The sequence below is a fragment of the Calonectris borealis genome, chromosome 16 (assembly GCF_964195595.1).
Source record: "Calonectris borealis chromosome 16, bCalBor7.hap1.2, whole genome shotgun sequence".
NCBI lineage: Eukaryota > Metazoa > Chordata > Aves > Procellariiformes > Procellariidae > Calonectris > Calonectris borealis.
In genome coordinates this window covers 15,040,207-15,064,632 of record NC_134327.1, presented here as the reverse complement: position 1 = coordinate 15,064,632, position 24,426 = coordinate 15,040,207, and the positions used below count along the sequence as shown (strand labels likewise).

The 24,426-nt window shown below is 42.4% G+C and overlaps 1 protein-coding gene across 4 annotated transcripts; it reads right to left on the bottom strand.

The window, feature by feature from the left end:
• Positions 1 to 1,836: 1,836 nt before the first annotated feature.
• Positions 1,837 to 24,425, bottom strand: PRPSAP2 (phosphoribosyl pyrophosphate synthetase associated protein 2). Of its 4 annotated transcripts, none has more exons than XM_075165468.1 (12): positions 24,408 to 24,425; positions 15,198 to 15,311; positions 14,449 to 14,599; positions 13,226 to 13,278; positions 13,042 to 13,108; positions 11,856 to 12,028; positions 10,770 to 10,885; positions 7,132 to 7,187; positions 4,597 to 4,745; positions 3,798 to 3,868; positions 2,947 to 3,093; positions 1,837 to 2,527 (listed from the first exon to the last, which is right to left on the bottom strand). In XM_075165468.1, exons 3-12 carry the CDS (start codon positions 14,565 to 14,567, stop codon positions 2,369 to 2,371), a joined length of 1,110 nt encoding a protein of 369 aa, XP_075021569.1. In that variant the 5' UTR covers positions 14,568 to 14,599; positions 15,198 to 15,311; positions 24,408 to 24,425; the 3' UTR covers positions 1,837 to 2,368. The 4 variants fall into 4 exon arrangements, with proteins under 4 accessions (XP_075021569.1, XP_075021570.1, XP_075021568.1 ...); XM_075165469.1 differs by lacking the exon at positions 24,408 to 24,425 and adding an exon at positions 22,113 to 22,129; XM_075165467.1 differs by lacking the exon at positions 24,408 to 24,425 and adding an exon at positions 17,754 to 17,884.
• Between the last annotated feature and the right edge of the window lies 1 nt (position 24,426).

Below are 24,426 nucleotides of genomic sequence, written 5' to 3'. Positions count from 1 at the left end.
AGGGGTATGAAAAATGTCTGAGTGAAGTTGCACGTGCTTTGCTCCCTTCTCAACCACTCCAGTACTACAAAAAGCTAAAGGACCAGCAATCCAGTCTTACGATCGCAACTGTTCCCAAATTCCCGAGTTCTAATCAATACAATAATAGCACTGCACGAAACTAGGCAAAGTTGGGGGTTTTCTACATGCTAAAGCAACGATCAAACACAGGAGTTACGTGACCATCCGAAGTGGAGCCTCAGCATGCCAGCGAGGGCCAACCAGCAGAAATGCTCACAGAAGACATGAAGCTATTCCTCCAAAGGTCAACACAAAACAAGCAGCAGGAAACCACCTTTGAATTTAATGGTTTTGGGTACTTAGTAATCAAAATCACTGGGTTTTGCACTGAGTGCTTCGCTGGCTCATTTTCAAGCGGCAGCACACTTTCCAATCATGTATCACAAGGTTTCAATAATAAAATAAATACACTGCAACTAATATGCCCATCACCGAGACAGGACAGAGTATTTCTCCTCTCTTTGAAACAGCCGCTGAGGCACCCAAGCTCAACTGGAATTTAACCTGCATTAACACATTCAAAGCACATAAAAGTGTTAATACGTCAGCTTGGTGTATCTATTAACATCGCTGAACTGTTTAATAACCTACTGTCATTAAAGTACAACCAGGAACAGCGTTGCATTTTGTCACTTCATAGAGACAGAATGTACCCCTCCGGACACGGCTCCAAAACCAAACAGAATAATCTTATGCAAAATAAGCTCACAGAATGAAGAACAGCATTATCTGAACAGAAATGTGCAGTTGCTTAAATGAAATCACCGTCTGACTTGTTGAATGTACCAACAAGGTCAAGTACTGTAGATCTTTCAGCAATATTTAGGTCTTCTAGTCCCAGGCCTCCATTGTTCCCAGTGCTGTGCCAAGACAGACAAGGGAAGGAAAAAAAACTCTTTTTATCCTTAAAAGCAAATGAACCTCCCAAAGCCCTTGGAAGTTTGTCTCAAGTAGAGAAAAACAGTGTCAACAAAGGTTAATTTTCACTTCTGGTTTTGAACATGCCAAAAGTTTTATACTCATTTGTAGGACATTCTGATGGAGAGAGATTAGACCAAACAAGCCCCAAATGCTCATTAATTCCACCACTGCTTTCTCTGCAACAGGCCAGGAACTTCCAGTCTCTGAGACTGGAAGCTCACAGTGTGGCAGCTGGCCAGCCATTCCACACACGCGTACGCAAGGATGGTTGGGAAAACCAACGTGAACAAGTTAAGCTCTGCATTATGGCCGTATTTTTTAGCTCATCCATACATTCAGGCCAGAATACGATCCTCTGAAAAACCAGTGATGAGCTGATTCGGATTTTACCAGCTGGAACCTCTGCCTCCCAGAATATTCCCAACTCCCTGTTGTTCCTTGACATCCAGCCATAGATTTAGCTCCCTCCCACTTTCCCTGAAGCAGGGCAGCACACTGGAAGTGCACTGTAACTGCCAAATTACAACCAATCTACAAACGTTTGTGATAGCACCTGCAAGCGGATAGTGAAAGGTTGTATTTCGCGTTTTACAAGACTGCTCAGCAGCAGACAGCGTGAAAAATGACAATGAGTATCCGTATTAGGGAAAAGCAGCCTGTCCTCCTCGGCTGCAGGTGTTTCGCTGTAACAACAAGCAAAACACATGTTATTCTCCTTACTGCCAAGAAGCCTGAATCCTGTTCATACTCCAAAGTAACACATTAGCGTAAAAGAATTGATTCACTTCCAGTAACGTAACACCTGCAAATCATTTTTAAAGGGACACACTTTAGAAGACAAGTGACTAGTACATGAACATTTTTAGAAAGCTCACACAAAACAAATCTTTATTCTTCGTTGCAGAAAATAAATACAGGTGCATATTTCATATGCTTTTCTATAAAAGCACTCCTACAAAATCACTTAACTGCATACAACAGTACAACCTTTTTGGCTTTTAAAATGCAAATATTATACAGTCACTTCATCTTATTATCTTTTAAAGCACTTGTAGCAAGCAGCTTTGGAAAAGGAATGCTTAATTTAGAAGCCAAATTCTTGCCTCAAGTGTTTTGTAGGTTTTTTCCATCACGTATATAGTGCAACTAACCTAAAGCAACTAGAACAGTTTTTTTGTAAAATGTTTATTCCCCACCCCCACCCCCCCCCCAAAAAAAAAACCTGCAAAGAAAAAAATAGCTCTTAAAAACTGTTCTACCTTGATACTTAAACCAAGAGAAAACAAAAAGTGGCTCAATAGAAATATTAAGGTAAGCATGACGCTTCACAGCTCATTCTCTGTTCGCTTCCAGTTTGGCCCGGGGTGTTTCTTTAGAATAAAAAGCATTAATCATCCAGTCCTATATTTCTGAAAAGGTACGACATGGACTCCCCGTTATGGATCCTGCGAATAGCTTCTGAGAGGATCATGCTGATATCCACAGTCTTGATTTTAGGGCACTGGAGTTTTTGTATTTCATGTGGAATTGTGTTTGTAACAACCACCTACAGAAAGACAAAATGATCAGAAAGTCGTAGCTCCATTATGTTTTCCACCTCTCATATTAGAGCTGCGAAACAGAATGTCCACGTATCCATGGATACTAATGGCACTGTCCTTCCTCCCTTTCATTCTGCCATGCAGGTCCAAAGGAAGATACAAATACATCCCCCACACTGAAGAGAAAAGCCTGCTAATACTGGCAAGTCCATCATCTCACTACCTCCCTAGTTTCCCATTGCTATAGTTTAAGGGTGCGTAGATGCTAGTATTCTAGCATACAATTCCACAGTAAGAAAGCCTGAACCCAGGAACCTCCCAGCTAAATTCTTAATGCCAGTGTATTTTAAGAATCAAGTCAGGAGAAAATTGCTTGCTTAAAAAAACCAAATCATTTCATCAGAAATTCAGAATCCATGCTTACTTCATCGATTGCAGATTCCTCTATCAGCCTGGGAGCATCTGAAGATAGCAGGCCATGCGTGGCCATTACAAAGATCTTGTAAGCCCCCCTTTCCTTGAGGGTCTCGGCTGCAGCAAGAAAGCTGTCAACGTCATCTATAATGTCATCCTGTCAAAATAAGATCGAGTCAGTGAAGATTCACCATGTCCTCAGACAGATCAACACCCAGACTGACATCATATCTTTTTCAAGCTTAACAGTTCACGGCCAATGCAAAATGGATATTTTTATTGATGCTGTTCTTCAGACACCTGAAAGTGTGAAAGAGCAGAAAAGCAGAGTGTCCAAAACTACTGCAACATAAAGGGATAGAGGGATTGCTTCATGAGGGGAAGAGGGAAAAGCCAAGACAACTGACATTCATTCAAAAACCAAACTTACAGAAAATTGACCTTTTCCATTAAAAGCTCAGAGATTACACTCTGCTTTAGAGAAAGCATAACACTGCATCATACCTACTTCACCGGTATTTCTAAACTCACAGAATAGAAACATGGTGATTTTCCCCTCATCTGATGTGTCAGCACCACCGGAAATTCATCACCTTCAGAGGCAAGCACTTGGAACAGAATTTTATCTGGCCTATTCATGGAAACAAGGTCCAGGTGCTGCTTTTCAGCACAGATCACTTCATAGTTCACACAGTCAGCTTTAGTAAGTGTGCAGAATACTGTCTCATGGTATAAAAAGTGCAGTATCAAAAGCCCACCATCAACCAAAGTTTAGTTGCCGATACAGCAGAAAATCTACTTGATTTCTGCAACTTTAACACATTTAATATAATTTATCACAAGCTATGGCATCTTACTTACCACGATGATAGCTATTCTTCCTCCTACATCTCCAACAACTGTGATGGGTGGTTTTTCCTTGGGAATCAGCACTGATTAATGGCAAATTTTTTTAGAGAGGTAGAAAGGAGAAAGGAAGAGAAAGTTTATACAATTTACTTTAAGTGTGGAAATGTCTGCTTTGCATGGGTCACCACTGTTATAGACAGAAGTGAAGCAACAACTATTTCAGCCACCACAGCACTACTGGGGAAAAAAAGCAGGATTTTAAGACATAAATGATTTTTTTTAAGCTTAGCCAAAGTATTAACTACATTCATTTACACCCAAATTCTTAACTAATTCAATTAATTCTTAATTTTACTACAGAGAATAGAGTGGCTTGCAGACACAACCAGTTCAATCACCCTACTGAGATCCAAGCTAGGTTTATGCAATGAAGTTTTGCTGGTGCAGCTATAGATCACATCCGCATTCAGCAAGGTTACTCTGTCAAGGCCCATGACATAGAGCTACTCAAACCCAGTGTCAGCTCAGCTTATTAGCTCTGTCCCCCAGAAAAATTCCAACAGAAAAAGTAAATGGCAAAAAAGTGGGGCCTCTCTGCCAGGGGCTCTTCTGATTACCTGTAATGACACAGCCCCTCCTACAAGGGGACAGACCCCATGTACGGCCTGGCACTAAAACCATGGACAAAGAGCATCAAAAAGGAATCTTTTTTTCCCCCCCTATTCCTTTTTGATGGTCCATCACTGCCAGCCCCATCCCCCAAAACCACAAAAAATGATAAGTGAACACTTTCACACACAAACTTACTTACTGGGTATCTCCAAACTGGGATGAATAGCAGCTACATTTTTGGCTGTAGGTGGTGAGTGTCGACCATCCACCATGTCAGACTCAGCATCTTGAGCCTCCCCATGAATAACAGCAATTCCCAACCGTAAGCGCTCAGCAAATGACTGTGCCCTGTAGGGAAAGGGTTTAAAAAAAAATAGAAATACATTAAATTTAAAATAATTCACATACATACAATCCTAATCTAATTCCATTTTATTTCTAGTGTTTCAGAGGAAAAATTGAATGATCCCAAAATTTTAGGAAAACACATAGAAGAAACCACATGCCCCTTAGCCTCTTGTTTTCACCAGGCTTGTGAGAGTCAGAATAACCTTCAAAGTACCCAAACTGGCCTTGAAGCAGCAGGATAAATGCTGCAAGTCGCACAATTCCAATAACTCCCTTCTGTTTTGCCGAACAGTCAAAAACACATTTCCTAGCCTTCAGCATTCTTGAGATCCCATGCTTTAGCAGGTCTCATCCAACAGTAACCGAGAATAGCCTAGATGTCTGGATTGTCTACATTTAATAGGGAAAAAAATATTCACATGAAAACAGAAAACAAGTGTTCACCTATTTATTTTTAGCAGGATATGCACTAAATAAAGACAATATCCCTGACCTTCTGACACATAACCTTAGATATTCTACAGAAAAGAGAATCCAGATGACCATTTTGCCTGACAAACCACTCTTCAAAGTTAAATAGTCTGGATTTTGACAAGATTACAAAAAGTTGCTTTACCATGCAGTACTACTTTAACTAAAATGAGAAAAGAGGTGTACCGTAAAGAGGTGTACGGGTAGCTGGGGGAGTGGGGAAAACAGAGTCAGGAAAATAGGAATTTCACAGACAGTGCTTGTAACGCAGATGCTGGAAGCAGCAAATAATAATTAGCGGATTCATCCTACCTTACCTTGCACACCCAAGAGTTCGGTATCTAGCCTAAGCCAGTGATCTAGTCTCCTTCTGGTCAAAGTGAGACTGGCACGTCCAGAGTGAGTCACTTAGTTCTAACATTAGCATTTAAGACCTGTGGCCTGAATCACCTCCTTTACGCTTAAGCCTTGTTTCACTATCCAAACAACTCCAAGTCCAGAGAATAATTTGCCCATCGTGATGCTCAGTTAATTAAAAATGAAGAATCTTCTGCCCTGTGGTTATCATACAGTTAGGATATTTTTTTCAGTAGTTAGCTACAGATAAATTAGGATTCCAAACATTAAGAGTTATGACTTAGAAGGCATAATCCTATCAACAAAACCATAATAATTACTTTAAAATGCAATATTAAACTGAATAAAGTTCAAAGTAACAGTGAAATGATTTATTTATTTTCCAGTGAGCTCAGAAACCACAGAAACATTCTGAACTTCATCAAGCAAAGGTTCTCTTCCACAAGTAGACATTCATCTGAAAAGCGTTCTCCTCGATTAGGCTGAAGCAGTCAATCACCCTTTTCCAAATACAATGTACCTCCTCAAATACTGCTCTTAAATGCTCACATGTACACGTCAAGAAGCTAAACCATACAGCTCTGGGATCCTCTCCTACACAAATCGGTTAGGTGTGCAACTTATCTGTCTGATCAGTTAAAGGTATGTGTAGACTATTTGCTGGCATGCACAACTACTTGACGAGCATGAAAACTTCAACAAATGTCTGCCTACTCCCAAGAGGCAATACTGACACCAAGCAAAAGAAACGGTCAAAGACAAGCAAATGTAACGTAACTGGCCAAAACAAAAAGAAATCACATAAAAAGTACTGCTGGAAAACAAAGATGACAAGAGATCACTATACTTCTACAAATTAAAGCGTTTCTGATTTGCTACATAAAATAACAAAAACCTTTCTTACAAAGAGTATCGTGATTCCTTGGCGTGAAAGTCTAGGTAACTTTTCAACAAACTATTAGTTTGACACCACAGCAAATACAGCGTCTCTTAAACCACTGTCCAACTCTTATACGACCTGCTGAGAGTACTGTAATTCCAGAGTTTAGGAACAATCAATCAAAGAGCTTCATGGATTAAGAACAGTCGTTCAGCCAACAAGGACTTCACAACCAGAATCATCTCAAACATCAAATCCTGTTTCACCATGCTAGATGGTAAGCCATCTGTATTTAGGATCTGATCAACCATGTTCTAAGTTATGACCACATTAAGCAATTACTTTGGATTAATGGCGTTATACTTCCAGCCATTTTTCTTCATTTACAGCAGGAAATTTATAATGTAAATGCATACAAATATAATATGATTAAATACCTTCTTTATCCTAAGCACTGTATTGATTTACCTCATCCTTTTGTTTGTTTGTTTTTTAGTCTCTTTAGATTTATTATGATTATAGCAATAACGTAAAAACTACATATCTGACAAAGTAGAATTGGAAGGGATTTGAAGGCTGCATCTTCTAATTATTGGATACCTGTCCTTCACTTGATCCTAAGAACAAAATCACGATAGAGATTTCCTGCTCTAACACAAGAGAGCAGATCTTACCCACCTCTTTGCAGACGCAGGTGATTTGGCCACAATTACAGCATTCCTGTAGTCTGGTATCTGTAGTAAATAACAGATAGCAATGTCTACTTCATATCTTTAGACAAATTTAAACTCAGTAAGAATCAGAGAACTTTATTTTGCCAGAAGAATTTTAAGCATCGAACATTTTACCTAAGAAAGCAACCTCAAGAATCCATGGTACATGATCAGAGTTCACAGCTCAGTAACAACAGGTATTTAGAAAATTCAGATATTAACTTAGAACTGTACCTTTCATAAACACCATGTTATAGTACAGATTACACAAAAGTAACTGCTTTAGAAGAGTATCAGGGCTACACAGACAAGTGTTAAAAGAAACAGGAAACCATCAAAATTAAAGTTTCCTGTTCAACTTAAATTGTCTTGTGTGTGCACATGGCAGTCTTCAACAGCTTGAAAACACAGCATTTCATCTATTTCCTATGGTTTTTCAGAGTACACCAAAAAAAGTAACACCTTTCCATCACATCATACTGACTCTTTATATGGACCATCAAAAGGGATAAAAATTCCGCGCTCACTGCACTGATCCTGGAGTCTAATAATGCTGCAAACAGTCTTCTACGCAGATCAGTGCTAGAGGACGCTGCTGCAAATGCCAACAGCAGCAAAGTGGTAAGGTTAAGGAGCCTGAGTTTCATTTTGAGGTCTAATGGGTACTTCAGTCAGTCTTCACAAGCACCATCTACTCCAAAGTTTGCTGCCCCTGCCCTGCCAAATTCTCATACTAGCTTTTCATCCCAGACTCCCTCTCTCTGTTTAGCCAGCATTTTAGTCCCCATCTCTCAAAAGTTGCTTATCCTGGTCTCCACTTTCCCTGCAAACAGTGACTCCGCATCAGACTTGTCTTTCCTTGTCCATAGCTTCTCGAGCATTCCACCATTGACACTTCCAGTCCTCCTTTCCAACAGCAATCCGTGCTCCCTCTAAGATCTCTTCTTAACCCCCTTCCTTGCAAACTCAGCATTTTCCTTCACTGTGCTGCCCTCGGACGATCTGTCTGCCACAGAGAGCAGCATACAGAGAAGCTGTCTGTCCTTCTATCAGTTGCTGTAATGTAGTCCACAGCCACTCTCAGCTGCGATAGCAAGCGAAGTCCTACAGAGCAGATCCAATCCTCAGAATCCCAGTGTTAAAGGACGGAAGACTCTTCACTAAATACCTACAAATTGATTGGTACAGTTGTAATTTCACAAATCTGGGGGGATGATACCCTGACATGCAGTTCATCGCCTTGCTGTCAGATGTCAAATACCAGTTCCAGAGCATAGAAATACTTGGGTTTCTTCAAATACAAGCAAGGATTGTAAGTTCTTCAACAATCTTATCCTCAAACATACAAACCACACTGGCTGAATATTTCCAAAAGCACTCTACCCGAAACAGGCATGGGAAAGAAAAAATTAAGTTCTGAATTTGGGCATGGGCCTAACCAACTGAAAACAAGAGCTTTTCTGAGGACGTGTCAGGCAACGTTAATAATCCGCAATGCTACTAACTCCACCTGTAATGCTGAGAATTCAGCATGTTCTGTCCTTTACAAACACTTAGTTATACAACAGGCTCCAAAGATTAACATGATAGAAGGTATGGACAAGGCAGGGCCTGTCACTTGACGTTACAAAGGCTTTGATCTTGTTCAGACATCATTGCCTCATTTTTTCCCTGCCAAATTATCAAATTTGTTCTCAGCTCTTTAAAAATGAAGTCAGTAAGCCAGAAGTCTCATCCAAAAGATAGTAAGACATCAACAACTCCTTGTAACAAAGAGTTACGTCACTCTAAGATTAACATGTACACATAGGAAAGAGAGAAGACACTAAGTATTGAACATTTGCTAGGCATACAAAGGAAAATCACCGAATTCTTTTTATACCACATTAGTTTCACTGATTGGACTGTCTTCATCCCAGAACACCAAGTAATTCTCTTCACACCCGTGCATAAATTCCTGACAGGGAACAACTACAAGCCTTCATCCTCTTAACTTTCAGTTAAATGCTTTTTAAGTGACCTCCATTCTTATCAAGCTGGACTCTATTTCATGCTATTCAATATACCCCTAGCCCATCACAATTCCCATTTGAAACATTTTTCATGCTTTGGCATTCACAGTGCAGGATATACAGCAAGCTGCTGCTACCGTGAACTTGAGATGAACACTAAATTCTTCCTGAGCAGCACTGGATGAAACTTTTAAGAAAAGATACTATAGATGACCTGGCTAGTGAAAGTACCTGCCAATATAAATCCCATGTGATCAGATACATTCAGTCAACTCTAGTTTTAGCAAGTCATCTCATGGACAAGCAGAGGAATGAAGAAATGAAAAACTGGAAGTATCTTTTAAGACCTCTCTAAACATACCTCAGCAAATCTCTACAAATGTTCATTTGTTAGACTGCACAGCAGTGCCAGACTCAAAGCTGCAACAATTCTTTGTAAACCATTAAGAGCTCACATACCAAAATGTGCTTCAAGACTAAACCAGGAACACAATCTTGTGATCAACCATAATCCATACATTCAAGCAACATACAAAGGCACAACTTGTCTTGTGTCTGCATATTTGGTTTTCCTTTTTTTTTTTTTTCCCTCTTTTTTTAACTTATGAAGTGCTTACAGTGTGCAATACTTCTCTCCTGGTATACAAGATGAATGACTGTGGCAAAGCCAGAGCCTGGAGTTTTATTCTATCATCCTCTTTGACTCTATTACCAAATGAAATGATAACGATAGATTCAAATGGTAACTGATTCCCCAAACAGATTTTAACACTGTCATAACAAAATCATATTGGTTTGGTTTTGGTTTTGGGGGTGTTTTGTTTTGTTTTAAATTGAGGCATTCGTATCTCTATAAAAGGAAATAGCTTGGATTCAAAAGTAAGAATGAGCTAAACCTTCTCTCTCAACTGGAAGAAAGCATTTGCTTTATTCCAAATTATCGTTAGTCAGAGGCATAATATCCATCTCATATCCACAATTATCATTTGCACAATTTGTATATATGAATCTACCAGTAGCACTTCTCAAAGCACTTATAAAAACAAGATGGAGAAATGGATGCACAGAACATCAGAAGTTGAGCTCCTCAAGTCAAGACATGCTGAACAAACAGCAGGTGAAGATTTCCACACAAGAAGTCATCTGTTCTTACTTTCAGAGTACGATCGATAGGCTCTCTCATAGTTTGCAACTTAATTTCCAAAGTGTTTTCATAATGCGATATAAATTACACCTACACAAGCAGTCCATCCTATAAATGTCAAGGAAACCGGAAATAGGAAAGGAAGAGGATATCAAGAGCAAGAAAATCCTCTTTTTTTTTAATACTAGTTAGGGGAATATATCTAAGACGACAGAACAGCATCACTGCATGGATAAGAAAACGCCAGCTCTTCTGAAAGCAAAACTTAAGCCTGTGGGGAAGAAAAGAACCAACTGCCCCAACACCACTCCCTGCCCCAACATGACCTTTCCCCGTTTAAAATTCTGTTTGAAGAGTTAGTCTTTTCAGAGGAATTTGTTTCAGAAGCCTTGAGACATGACAAAAAATAATTTAAAAAAAGCAACTGTAATAGCAGGCCTTCCTCACCTCTTCTTGGATGTACTGTAGTAAAAATGGAGATGCTCTCAAGTTATCAACTGGAATATTGAAGAAGCCCTGTATTTCCTTCTGATGTAAATCCATGGTAATAAGATGAGTTAGTCCTTTTTAAAAAAAATAAAAAGACATACGGAGAAGCACATCAAAAAAAGTAAGAGAGAACAACAGACATACTCTTTATTTCTCTAGTAAGTTTCACTGAAGTTTGTCCAGAATAAAATCTCTAAGCTGCATTAGAACAAGAATACTATACGTAGTGAAAGTACATCGCATATTAACTATGTCCCTCTTAAGTACACCAGCATTATCATGTTTCGAGATTTCTAGTGTCCTTTTAAAAAGAACCTCAGAACACTCTACATAATTGACTCAGTAGTGCCACACTGAGGCAGGTAAGATCCTTCTCCATTCGACATGTGACAAAATGAAAGCACTAATAAGATAAATTGTCCTATGCCCTACAGCAAGACCCCAGCACAGCTAACGTTAGTTCTGAACTCTGAAAAATGGGCCCAAATCCTAATCATCAAAACATTTCTCTCAAAATAAGAAATCAGATCACACTGTGTTCATTGTAACTGCCCATTCTTCCTAGGGACAGGAGCAAAAACAAAGGAGCAGAAAAGAAAACGTATTAATTTTCACAACGTTCAGTAATCTCATTCTCCCACATCATCTCAAATGTAAAGGACAGCTACAAAACGCATTCATCCAACAGATAAAAACCAGGCTAGAAATGACAAAGCACAACTGTTCAAGAGTGTTAGAAAGGCAAAGAACAGCATTATGAGAGAGAGATACCATGGCCCAAAGCAGCAGAGTCCAGCAGACTCATTTTGCCAGCTCAGTAGGACACAACATAAAACGGTTGTTACAAGTTTGCTTTTTTTATGAACTCATCATTTGGAAACATTTCTAATTATATTTTCCTTTCTATGTGGTTTTAAACTCACAAAAAACTTGGCAGTTATTTTTAAACAGAGTCCCAGCTTGTGCACAGACTTCTCTAAACCTGAAAGCTGATAGCAGGAGCCCCCATTGCCCTGACTATTTCATAATAACCTGCATTCTTACCAGCTTTGCACATCATTGATGCCAGTAATTTAGAGACAATGGAACCCCTTTTCCTCATTTTGCACTGTTTGCTGTACGGGAAGTAAGGAATCACTCCAATAATGCTTTTGGCACAGGAGGTTTTACAGGCGTACACCATGATCAGGAGTTCCATGATCGTAGTATTCACATCCCTGGAACGAGAAGCATCTAGTTCTGTATCTTGTGCACAAAAATCCTGTACTCAACACAATATCTATACCCACGCCAGGGATTTCACTCCAGGATAGCAGAGTATGGTGACTGAGCGATCTTCACTAAGAATCCAGCTGTGCACCTCAGGACAGCAAGTGCCCTGCACACAGCATGTTAATCCTTCACTAGCATTTCACTTGGGCTTTTTTGGGAAATTCAGCAGTTTTTGTTAAACCATTTTCAGGCCTTTAGTAATACAGCATGTTGCTATAACAAAGTAGTCCATAATTTATCTCCAACATATATTTCTACTGTGCACAAAACAAAATAGATATATTTTTCTATTTAGGTAAGTTTTTTTTTAAAAAAAAACTTTCCTACTTTACAACGTATTCCCCTATTGCTCAAGCCAACAGCAGCCGAAATATTTAACAATTACCATCTTATCTTCTGCCATAAATGAAAACATTGAGAAGACTTTGTTTTTAGATGAGAACTGGTCATGAACTAAGAGACCTTCTATTTCTGTTGCCATTAGAAAAAAGGTCTTAGCATTTGTAAAGGTCTTTTCATGTTAAAAAAAAAGATGTTTTCTGAATCATGGGACATATTGCCTAGGAAACGCTCCTCCTACATTTAGAACTTTGTAACGGTGCTGGAGACGGGGTAGCTGAAAAGGGAAGAATTTAAAGAGAATGACATAAGCAAAAGAATGCATTTAACCAAAGATTAATGCAGGGATGCAGGGACTGAGGGGAAAGTTTCATTGACATATTCACTGAAAATGAAAATAACAGAGGTTAGCTTACACTGAAGTCTTCTTTGTGCGCATATCAAAACCCCCCCAAAACAATAACAACAAAAAACCCACACAGAGAAGCCTCTATCTAGTTAATCTAAGTTTATTATACTGTATCATATACATAAAACGGGAAGAAAAATTACAACAGAAGCATTCTTATGGACAGTCCATGTCAAAATGCTAGCACAGTGTCTTTAAACAGTTACTCACTTTGAAACTGTTTGGATGATAAATACATCCTTTCCTCTCACAGACTCCTGAATCTGCACTCTCGTTTCTGCCAAGAAGAGAAATATGTAATATTTGCAATAGCAAAACTCAATAGAGTCTAAGAAAAGGGTAGCAAATACATCATAGCTAGGTAAGTCTCCAGTTTTGCCAATTAAATGCTCACCTCTGTTTGGCTCTTGATAAACCTGAACCTTCCCCATCTCAACTCCTAAGCGCCTGCAGAACAGAAAAAAGAAAAAGAGAAGTCAATATGGGAAAATGAGGGACAAAACAAATGCAAAGCCCATACAATGCAATAGTTACTGAAAAAGCTGTATTTCACAGGAGAAAACCAAGAAAAGAAAACCCCAAACCATAAAACCAGTAATTACAGTGGAAATCTCTTAACAAAGCACCTACAATTTCCAGAAGCTGCACTGCAGGCTAAGCTGAACTCATTTTCAAGTCGAGCTCAGAAGAACAAGCAACAAAAAAAATAATGCTTTATTACTAAATTATGTAACAATTTATAATTTTTAATACATATTTCTATATACATTATACATATGTTGCTATATATGTACGTATATACACATGGCAACATAAACGTGCACAATGTTTGAAAGACCACTGTAAAATCACTCTTCTATATAGAAAAAATGTTAATCTAGAGTGCATTGGAAACACTAGCAAGCTCTATTCGATGAATAATGGAAGACTAATGTCTGCTATGTCTATTCCACCTCAGTATTAGCACAAACTCCCAACACTAAAAAAAAAAAAGGAGACAACTGAGTATGCTATGCACTTATGTCCAAGTCTTTGCAATGCATAACTTCAACTCCTTTGCACTCTCCTTTCTTCTTCTCTTTCTATCTAACTTTGGGTACATAAGCCCCAGGAAGAAACCCGTCATGTGCAATACTCCTGGTAATGTTATGCATCCTAGTACTGCTATAGTAGCACGATAAGAATTTCCTTGAGTCGTAAAAGTACTGCTGAAGCTATTCATGCATTTAAAGCTAAACAAATGTCCCATCTAAAATATACAGTGAGCAGGACGGATGCAGCTTTGCCATCCAAGAAAACTCTGCTACAAGGAGAACGAGAAAATGATAAAAACTTCTGCCATGATTATTTAACACTATTCAAACATTAGTTTTCCCACATGTTCCCTACAACATACTGCAGCCAATCACAACCTGCCACCAAACAATTTAAACACAAGTTATTTTCTTTGTTATTGATCCGTTGGAATACGCTAATCAATACAGTACACCAGATGTTCTTGCAAACCATGGCAGTTTTCCTATGTAACTTTCCTTTAACAGAGAAATCAGTCTTCAGTAAAAAAGTCCCATCATAATAACCCCAAGATCCTAAGCTGCCCTGCAGGATTCTACTTACTCAGCAATCCTCTTCGATAGCTCCATGCATGACGAATTGGAATTAGCTGAAAACAGCACCAGTCCACCCTTGGTTATATTCATGATGGCCCCAACTTCAGTTGATGGCACACAAAACATCAAACCTAAGTTGTTTTTCCGCTTCTAAAAGACTGCAAGAGATCAAAGGTCTGTTAAAGCCACATTAAAAACAAAAAAGAAACAAATTTTCTCTGTTTAGAAAGTGAAGAGTCTCCCATAAGTCTGTATTTTTCAGCATTCTTAATATGCGTTATCACCACTTTAATAGTACCAGGAACATATCCTTACAGTACGTTGTGACCCACAAACCATACCCTTTATTGACCTAGCTCAGCATACCTAACGAGACGGCACAAAGAACCAGGTTTCAGCCTGCCTTGCCTTCCTTATCCTCCCCCGGAGCTTTACATACCCTCCAGCAGAATGCTTCCTTGGAGCTCTCCAAAGATCCTCCTAGACAACCTCCTAACTTCAACGGGGTTTTTCTTTTTTTTAAATGTTTTCCACAGGCTGTCATCTAGTAACACAGATTCTCCTTTCCATCAGCTTGTCCAGTTCATTTTCCAGAACTGAACAACGTTTACTGACTTTTTCAAGATCACAAAGCCAGTCAGAGGTAAAAGTGAGCTAAACGGAGCTCCTGGGTCCTGGCTCTGCTAAAATGCCTAGAAGAGTCTATTTCCATAGTTGCATATCTTTTCATCACTTTGCAATAAATTATAAACTTACAAATATGGGTGAAATGTAAGGAAGAGTTCAATAAAGCTGGTAGCTGTAAATGATCTCTTGCACAATGCATCCACTTGGTGAAGCAGTTGTCATTCTTCGATACTAATATTTCTCCTGTGAAAACAGGAGGAAAATATCAAGAGGAAATATGTACAATTTTTTTTTCCAAATAAAGGCACAAACCACTAATCCTGCCAAGGATTTGATGGGATTCCATCCTGACACTTCATTCTTCTTTGTAACATCACGTTTTCGTGACTTCTTCTGCTACAACGTTTTGTTCAAATAAAAGGAAAAAAAAATCAGATTGACCAGCAGCCACTGATAGACTGAAGTAGCATTCAACTCAAAAAATCCTAGGCTTCAACACTTCACTTCTGCTGTATAAATAGTCCAATCCTTCATTAACCGTTTCAGCATTACATTGGGGACTGAAAATATCAAATACGAGTGGCATAATTCAGAATAAAGTAAACAAAAGTTAGGATAAATCAATAACTTCTTTCCTGGTAAACAACTCCCTGCTGAGAAATGTAATTATCTAGTCACACTTAATCTGTTACAAAAAACTGATGGTATATCAACTATTAAGTACTCCAAAACAGCATCTAAAATTAAAACAACAGTTTTCATACTTACAGGAACAGCTGGCTAGCTCTATAAAGAAACTCATTCAGCCCACCTTTGCAACTACACGCACGCTTGCTCAGTTTCACCTCATCACAGAAACTGTACCTGATTCACCCTCAACTAAGAGCCAAAGTGAAATCAGGAACTTCCTAATAACAAATCTCTTCATGAAGAGGCTGTGCTATGCTCAATCACTGTGAATGAAAACCTGCCTGTCATCAAAGCTTCCAAAATGGGCAGAAAGAGAGCACAAGTAGCAACAACTTCAGCAACAGAATTTGAATGCCCAGATGTTTCGACTCTACTAGAACCTGGTGTGCCCTCCTACACCACCAAAGCAAGACCCCACCCCTTTCAGCCTTTGCTTTCAGGCAAGAAAAAAAAAAAAAATAATCCTAGAAGGCAGTATGGTTACAGACATCCAGTCTAAAACTCAACTATATCCCTATATCCCTCCCAAACTAAGTACCCAACAATTTAAGGAGAATTAAAAACCTATTTCTTAGCTAGTGTTTCCTCCTTTGTTCTGCTGCACACTTACTCTCTGTAACTCCCAGCTGTTAACTAATGGCCATCACCTGTCAAATATTCATAACAGTGTTAAAGACGCATCTCAAATCCAACAAAGCAAACATGTACCAGAAATGCTTTCAGGTCTCAAACCACCACCTGAAAGCACCCTGCTTGTGTGATTAGATGTGAACAACTTTCAGTGTTACTAAAAGTATTCACACATTTTGAAGACACAGTTTTTTTTTCCAATTGCGTTACCGTCTTTGCTCCATGGATTAGGGACATGAGAGTTAAGAGATCTGCTGAAAGACATGAGTTGTTGGTTCCTGATTATTGTTCAGGGTGCATTTTACAGCATAAGAAGATACTGACATATTCACAAGCAACACTGAACGTAGCTCTTCCCATAACCATAGGTCAACGGCTTTCTTATGGATGTACTTCAGCAGCAAAAAGTGGGCTACAGTGTGTGTGTGGCGGGGGGAAGTTGCATTTGTAGAGTAATATTGATGTATCAACCTTGAAACTGGTGTTGGGATGACAACAAGCTCACAAAACTTTATTAGATGTGTAAAGACATGACTCCACAAGGGTATGTGGGACCATAACCCTCTGGCTAGAGACGGACAAATCTTCCAAGCCTGCATCAGATTTGGGAGAACACATGTACCAGAGTAGGCTGCAGCCTACAAACTCCTACCCTTTCTTTTGGGCTGCACACAATTACACAGACACATCACGATGAACACAACAATTACTGGACTGGGTACACATGACGCCCTACTCCCACTGGCTTTACACCACGAATTGAGCATGTCCACACAGAAAGCAAGAGAGGCAGGAATAACTGTCTGGGAATAACCACGGTATTGAAGAATTGATCCCCATGGGCTGGAAGGAAACTGAACCTTCTCGCCCATCTCCCCACGGGGAAGAGAGGGCCCCAGAAGGGCCCTCCACACCAACCTATCCCCCTCGGCTAAACGGCAGAGGGTCGACCCTTCCACCCCACACCTCCCTACAAGTCCTTCAGCTGCTCCAGGTGGGATACACATGCCCTCAGAGGGGAAGTCCGCCCAGGCACCTCAGGATACCTGAGGATCCCTTCTCTCCTCTCAGGGGAGAGGCCTGGGCACGCCGCATGCCCCAGCGTGGGAGCGAGCACGCCGCTCCCCTTCACCTGTAGGGCTGACGGACGGCGAGGAGCCCCCGGCAGCCCAGGAAAGGGGCCGCCCAGGAGAGGGCCCCCCTCCCACAGGGCCCCTGAGGGAAGGGCGACGAAGCCCCTTCCTCAGGCGGCGGAACCCTGTGTGGGGAAGGGGAGAGAGCGCTGGGGAAGGGGGATGTCCTGCCCTCACACAGCCGGCTGAAGTGGGCTGAGCGGGCGGGCGTGCCCCTTTCTGAAGACCTTACCTGCCGGCTCCGGCCCTCCGGCCCCGGGAGAAGGCAGCCCGGCCGGAGGGGAGGGGGAGAGCCAGAGGCAGCGGCTGAGCTCAGCCCCTCCGGTTGTCCGCTTGCAAGATGGCGGCGCCGCGCGAAGGAGGGAGGGGGAGGGAGGGCGCGCGAGGGGCGGGCACGAGGCGACGCCCTCCCCACCCCCCTTCCCGCCACGGCCTCGCGGCGCGCCTGAGGGGAGCCGCGGCCGGCGCCATCTTACCCCCTCACCCCCACGATGCTGGGGGGGGAGACCCCAGTACCAAAGCCGGAGTTCAGCTTTCCCCTCCAAAAAAAGAAAGAGCACGATGGGTGGGTAACATCCCCCACCAGGGTTGTGAGACCCCCGATGCAAAGTCGATACGGCATAAACCAGCGGATGTCCGCAAGGTGCCAGGTTTCAGAGCTCCCGCATCTGCATCCCTGTCAGAGGGACAGCCGACCGCCACGCTGCTCTGGGCATCACCACCACAGCGGTGGGTCCTCACCATCCCCACCGGGCTCTGGGGTACCGGCTGGCCTTTGCCATTGGGCCCAGCAGTGTTTGTAGAGAAGGAAGCTTTTCTGGAAAGTAAATTAAGAAAAACAATCAGAGGTCTCTCAGTTCCCTTATACTGTCAAGAACGCACGTGGTTTGTCCAGAGTTCCCTATCAGGGCCCTCCTTGCAACATACATAGGTTAAACTGGATGAAGATGCATTTGACATCTGCAGCAAGACACGATTTTAGTAACCCTGTTTAAAAGCCCAGCTTCATCACAGGACAGCACCCATGACGAAAGTTGTGTCCTTTCACTGCTTTGACAAAGGTACAGCCATCCTGCACAGACACAGGAGGATAAAGCTCCTGTCAGGCCCCTCCTCCCCCCAAATAAAAAAACTAAGTACCATGTTTTCACACTACCTGGAAAGCTAGAAGCTGTTTTAAATTACACTTTTCAGTATGCTCAAGATCAACAGCATTTTATGGATCAGAATTTTAGCATGTGGCGTAAAGGTACAAATCAGGTACTTTCTTCTGCAGCTTTTCTCACAAAAAGCAATTAAACTTAATTATTCTTGGACTGCAGGGTGCATTGGAGCAAGGCCTTGAGCACCCCAGCAGATAATTCCGTCTGTGCTGGCCTTACTGTGAAAAGGGGAAGAAAAGCCACAGCTGCTGGACTGCTCACCAAATGTGCCTGCAAAAGGACAATATTTAGATTCAAATTTTGAAACTGCAGTTTCTGCCATTATGAGCTGTATTTTCCATTTTAAATATCCACACACCAGTGTTTCCCTATTTTTCACAACATTCGCTCATTGCTTCTTGCATTCCAACACTTCATCAATTGCCTCCTTTTTCCCCCCCCTCTTTTGGCAGAGTCAGAGCTGGGAAAGGAGAGCAATTTAACCTGGAGCCGCTGAGCAGCTGCCAGATGTAGAGCACTCCACGTGTAGTGCTCGCAGAAAGCAGAGACATCTGCTTGAAATATGTGAGCAGAGAGGCCATGAGCCTCTTCGTACCCTCACAGAGATGCAGCAATGATCCTCTGTCTTTCCTATAGTATCTTCTGAATTACTCTTAGGGGTAAGAGAATAGACCTCTCCTACCGCCTCGCCACCCACGCCGTTCTCAGTCTGTATTTTTCTGCTTACAGGCTGGTGCTTCCACAGTTGATTCAGGGTCATTGACCCTAACAGGTTCTTGTTGTGTTTCAGTTTGGGCTTTTAGGACAAAGGGGAAGGGGGTTTTGAGCTTTTTGTTAGCTTCTTCGTGGAACAGCAGAGATTTCTCTCTTAGCATCAGTGTTCATCTCAGGATTTCACTACAGGCTGGTATGGCAGAGCAGTTTAAGGCAGAACAGCTAGAAACAACACATGGTGGAGCACTGACCCATAATGCAATTAGCAGTCTTCCCCAGAAGCATTTTTCAATACCCTAGGGCACCCAGAATTTGCTGACTATTTGATTCGTGCTGCCCCAAATTCCTGACATTGCTTAAGCAAACCACTGGATCAGGAACTAAAAGATTCTGTCTTCTGATCTTTTTTATAAGGCTACTGCCTTTGTTTTCTTAGAGCAAATCAATTTATTTCCAGCCTCTATTTTCCTGGTCAGAGGAATGTAAGTTTAAATCTCAGCTCCCAAGGGAGAGGGATTTGTTAATTTTACAATATGCTATCCAAATGCTAAGAGTTTAACAAATAGTTGCTCCAAAATGAGCACCCGGATTTTATTTCATTTACAGTGATTCAATTAGCAGTCATCTAAGGAATTCTGAAAAACCGCTGGGTGTGAATATACTGGCTCACAGAGATTTGTCGTTCTTAATCCAGATGCAACCCTGGCAAGCAGAGATGTGCAAAAAACACCCCGCACCTAGTCCAGCCAAGGTGAAGGGCACTGCTCATCCAGTGCTTGGCTGGACGACAGCCTGCATCCATCACCTGAGAGTAGACAAATGCTACTGTCATCCAACCTCCTGAGCTCCATCCATCACTGCTCAGCCAGGTTGGCTTTTTTTGTTTGTTTTGGGGTTTGTTTTTTTTTTTTTAAAGGTGATGTTAAAACTCACCTACCAAACCACCTGACAGCAAGAATTAGCAGACGTGGTACACCAAAGAAATGTTTTGATTTGATCCGAATGGAGGCTGTGAATAGGTTTGGTCTCTCCCAACGGTTGGTCCTACGAGGCATCCCCAAAGCATCCTCTACCCTGCACAGCCCCTCTGAGCCCGCTGGGAGGTTCTGCAGCACACAGGCACCTCCACACTGAGCACAGCCTAAAGGCCACCACCTCCCTCCTCCCCTGCCTTCAGCTTCACTGTCTTGAGGGAGACTGTGCCTGATTTCCAGAAGATGCTGGCTTGGATATTACCCAGCTAGGGAGACAGAACTCAAAGCAGCTATAAATGTATTTCTGAATCAAGGGAGGGAGGAGTAATTTTATAATTTCTTGGGAGTGATCTGGAAAATAGCATTCCCCATGTCTGGGAACCAAAGTGCCTTAAAAAAGGCCCCGGAGCAGAGAATACATCTTAGCTATGTGAAGGGCTATGTAAGTAGATAGCACTCTCTATTGTTTTATCAGATATTACTGCCTGTCCATAGCTTGGCCATCTGCAGGAAATAGGCACCGGCTCATTTTGTTACCGTCCTTGTTCCTCCTGAGTCATGAAGCTTTGACTGAAAGACTCACAGAGTTCAGTTTGTTCTCCTGTTTCTAACTACGCTCTCAGTTCCCAGTCTGCAATGACTAACAGATCTGCCGCATCAGCTTCAGCACAGGCACGGGGTTATCTCCAACCAGCCTTCAAACAAAGAGACGAGAGGCTTGTTGGAATACCCAGCGTTTAACAGGTCACTGCACAGACAAACATCTCAAGCTGGATGAGAGGGCGAGGGTTTGAACAAACATTGCACTGAAACAAGAACCGGCAGTAGCGCCTTTTGCTTTGTTCGCAGATTCTCTTTGCTTCGCTGTGTTTGTGTGCAGTTCTGTCCTGCAAAGTCTGCGTAACACCCAGTTAACATCCATCGCCTTCTGTTTATAGATATGGTTTGCCCTTTGATTCGCCTTTAGACAAAAGCGGTTGAACTGGACAGTGAAGTCACGTCATTTTAGGGAATGTGAACAGCTACACAGCTAGTGCCAAACACCCCATTCCTCTCTGTCCTACCTGCTGGGTCCTAGCCTGACTTGTTATTTATTGCACTAAGCTACAGCTCCTCTACAAACAGAGAGCGTGCATGCGTCGTGCCCTGTACAGGCATTTAGTGAACATACAGGAAGGGCTTGAGTTAGTCACTGGTCACTGTAAGCAGGCTTGCAAATTAAAGCAGAATTCAGTACAGGACAAAAGACGCTGTGCTTTGCTTTTCATACGCAGCTGCACAGAGATAGAACGGGGGATGTAAAGAAAGATTTGGTAGCAGCTCTGCCCCGTACAGCTAAGCAGAAGTTGGGAGAGGTGCAGGGAAGGACCAAAGTGCAACCAGCAAAGAGCACCCTGTTCCCTTCCTGGTTTGGTGCCAATCAGGACTGACCCTGGATCAGCAGGTTAACTCCCGTGCTGGGTGGGACCCTCACCCAGCTGCTACACCAGGAAAGGCTGAGGAGAGCCAGGTAAGGTTTGGCCTGTACCCCATAATAACGCTATCACCAATATCTCCCCTTCACAGAGAAATTTTTTACCAATACCGGTCCTCTAACTTGCCATATTTTTTCCTGCCTGATTTCAGCAAGCTCTGGAAGAGATTCTGCTGTCAGACCTATGTGCACCATCTTTTGCTTGACCTTATCTAACAAGTCCATTCCCCAAGCTCAAGAGTGGGACACTTAAAAATTTTACTCACCAGGAAAGTTTCACCAGAGGAAAGGCATGGGGACTGCTAGGTTTCACAGTGGCTTTTATTGTCTCATTAAGTTCTCCTTAATGAGAACTTCCTCACCTGCTGCAGCCTCCCTCCCATTCATTTGCACCCACCATCATGCTGCTGGTACTTTCAAGGCTGTCTTAGCTCCCACTCTTTCCTCTTAACTTCTGAGCCCAGTTTCTGTTTCCATGCTATCATCCAAGGCCCAAGGAGAAAATACCTTCTCCTCTTGAGCTACCGCTTGCCACGTCTTCCTTGGCTGGTTTTCTCCCTGATTTCTCTGCAGCTTCGCACAGCTCCAGAGTTACCTGCTGTACTCTCTCCTCCAAAGCAAGGCAGCGACAGCTCTTGTTGAGATCCCTGACTTACATGCTCACTAAAACAGTGTAGAACTGCCGGGCATAGCAATAATCCACGGCTGTCGAGGGCCTACTGCATGCTGCAGTTCACTCCAGGCTTTAACTCCTTGAGATTCTTGATACATCTTCATCTAAGATCCTGTCTTCGTTACAGAAGCAGCTGTGTCACAAGACCCAGTTACACCATGGTTGTCCCTCAGCATGATTAAAACATCACAGTTATTTTTTCTTGCACTAAAGATATAAGAACATCTTACCATCCTGCTAGACCCTAGTCTGACCAAAACCGTAATGCTGATCCAGTGCCACTTAGGCCTGTGATTGAATCAGCACAGGACACGACCAGGCTGTAATTGGATTCTGCCAATTCTCTTTTCAGCATACAGATGTCTATTATCCCTCACCCGAACGGGCCCCATGACATAATTCTTCCCATCTACGCCAGCTAGTGAAGTATCACTGTCCCTTGCTACCTTCCTTGGAGGGCAGCTCTGGACCACAGCTCCGGCCAGCGCAGTTTCTGCACTCAGAAGGCACAGCCTGTGACAAAACCTCTAGCCAAAAATCACCTGCCAAGTCTTTCTGAGCTCCTCACCAAGATGTTTTGGTGATTCCATATTTACCTTGCCAAACACCAAAGTATTAATGACCTCATCAGACTGCTCACCCTGGTCTGCTAATTCATACCAAACACTCTGACTATCAAAACTTGCTTATTCTCCCAGCTGAGGCTCCCCCGTGCACAGCCTGAACAACGCCGCACACCCCAATGGCTCTGCCTGAACAACCCCGCACACCCCAATGGCTCTGCCTGAACAACGCCGCACACTCCAATGGCTCTGCCTGAACAACCCCGCACGCCCCAGTGGCTCTGCTCCTCCCAGCCCGCTGTTTGTATGAGCGGGGCTGTCGGATCGGCCCCTCTGCGGGACCAATGAGGGCCTCACACCGGCGGGGCAGCGGGTTCAGCACCTTTCTCAATGACTGCAAATACTGGGGGGTTCAGGCTGTTCCACCCATCCGATCAAATCTGAAAGAGCCTTGAGAGCAAAGCTGCGTCAGAGCAGGACATAGCTGCCAAAAGAGTTGTTCAACCTCTTTGGATTGTTTGCATGCCTTTGGAAAAAATTTTCCCTTTTTTTTTCATTCAAGCTTTTCTAGATAAGCGTATGACAAACACAACTATCAGAATGAATGAACAGCCTGCCTCCTAGTTGGGAATGAGGGACTATCACACTTATCACTGTGATAATGAGATAGTCTGAACATGAGGGAACTCGATACAATGGCAGATTTATCTTGGAACCAGTCCCTTGGCAGCCTGACCCTATATTGATGTCAGCACGGCTTCTCATTGCACAGAGGCTAGGGATCAGACGTGGGATGACAGACCCATCTCCATCTCAAGTGCATCCTTTAACACAGCAATGACCGTTACCATCGATAAAACATTCGCTTCCCCCTTTTTTCTCCCAACAATATTTTGGCAAGTGTTTTCAGGAATGGCTGTCTGAAAGCTTTCTCAGCCCCTTCCCCATGCAGGGAGATGTTCAGCTTTGTAAAGACACACTATTTTGCTTAGGCATAATAACGTGCCGCTTAGAGTAGAAGCAACTTCTGGGAGGGATATTGCGAGAGAGAGAGAGAGAGCAGCTTGGTCTTGGATCTGGAGTCGGATGGGGTTAGCCGATGGAACAGAGCCGCTGCACGAAAGGCGTGCTGGGCTTGGGTGGGATGCCAGGGAGGAGATGGTGCTCTGTAGGTTAGTTACCTACCTCCTTAGATCACCCAGACACTCTGCTTCATTTAAATTATGTTGTCCCACGGGAATCCTGTACCTACCTTGGATGTCCAAATGACCCAGAAAATTGCTTTCTTTCCTACCACAAACCAGGTCAATTCTTCAAGTCCTGACCTTCAAGGGTGCCGGGGTG

Bases quoted from the DNA above. Each gene is read 5' to 3' on its own strand.
- PRPSAP2 (XM_075165468.1), bottom strand. From the start codon at position 14,567: ATGTTTTGTGTGCCATCAACTGAAGTTGGGGCCATCATGAATATAACC. The intron at 7,188-10,769 runs GTGAGGAAGGCC...TATTTACTACAG, and splicing joins TACAGTACATCCAAGAAGAG to ATACCAGACTACAGGAATGC. The intron at 2,528-2,946 runs GTAAGCATGGAT...GTCTTTCTGTAG, and splicing joins AGGAATCTGCAATCGATGAA to GTGGTTGTTACAAACACAAT.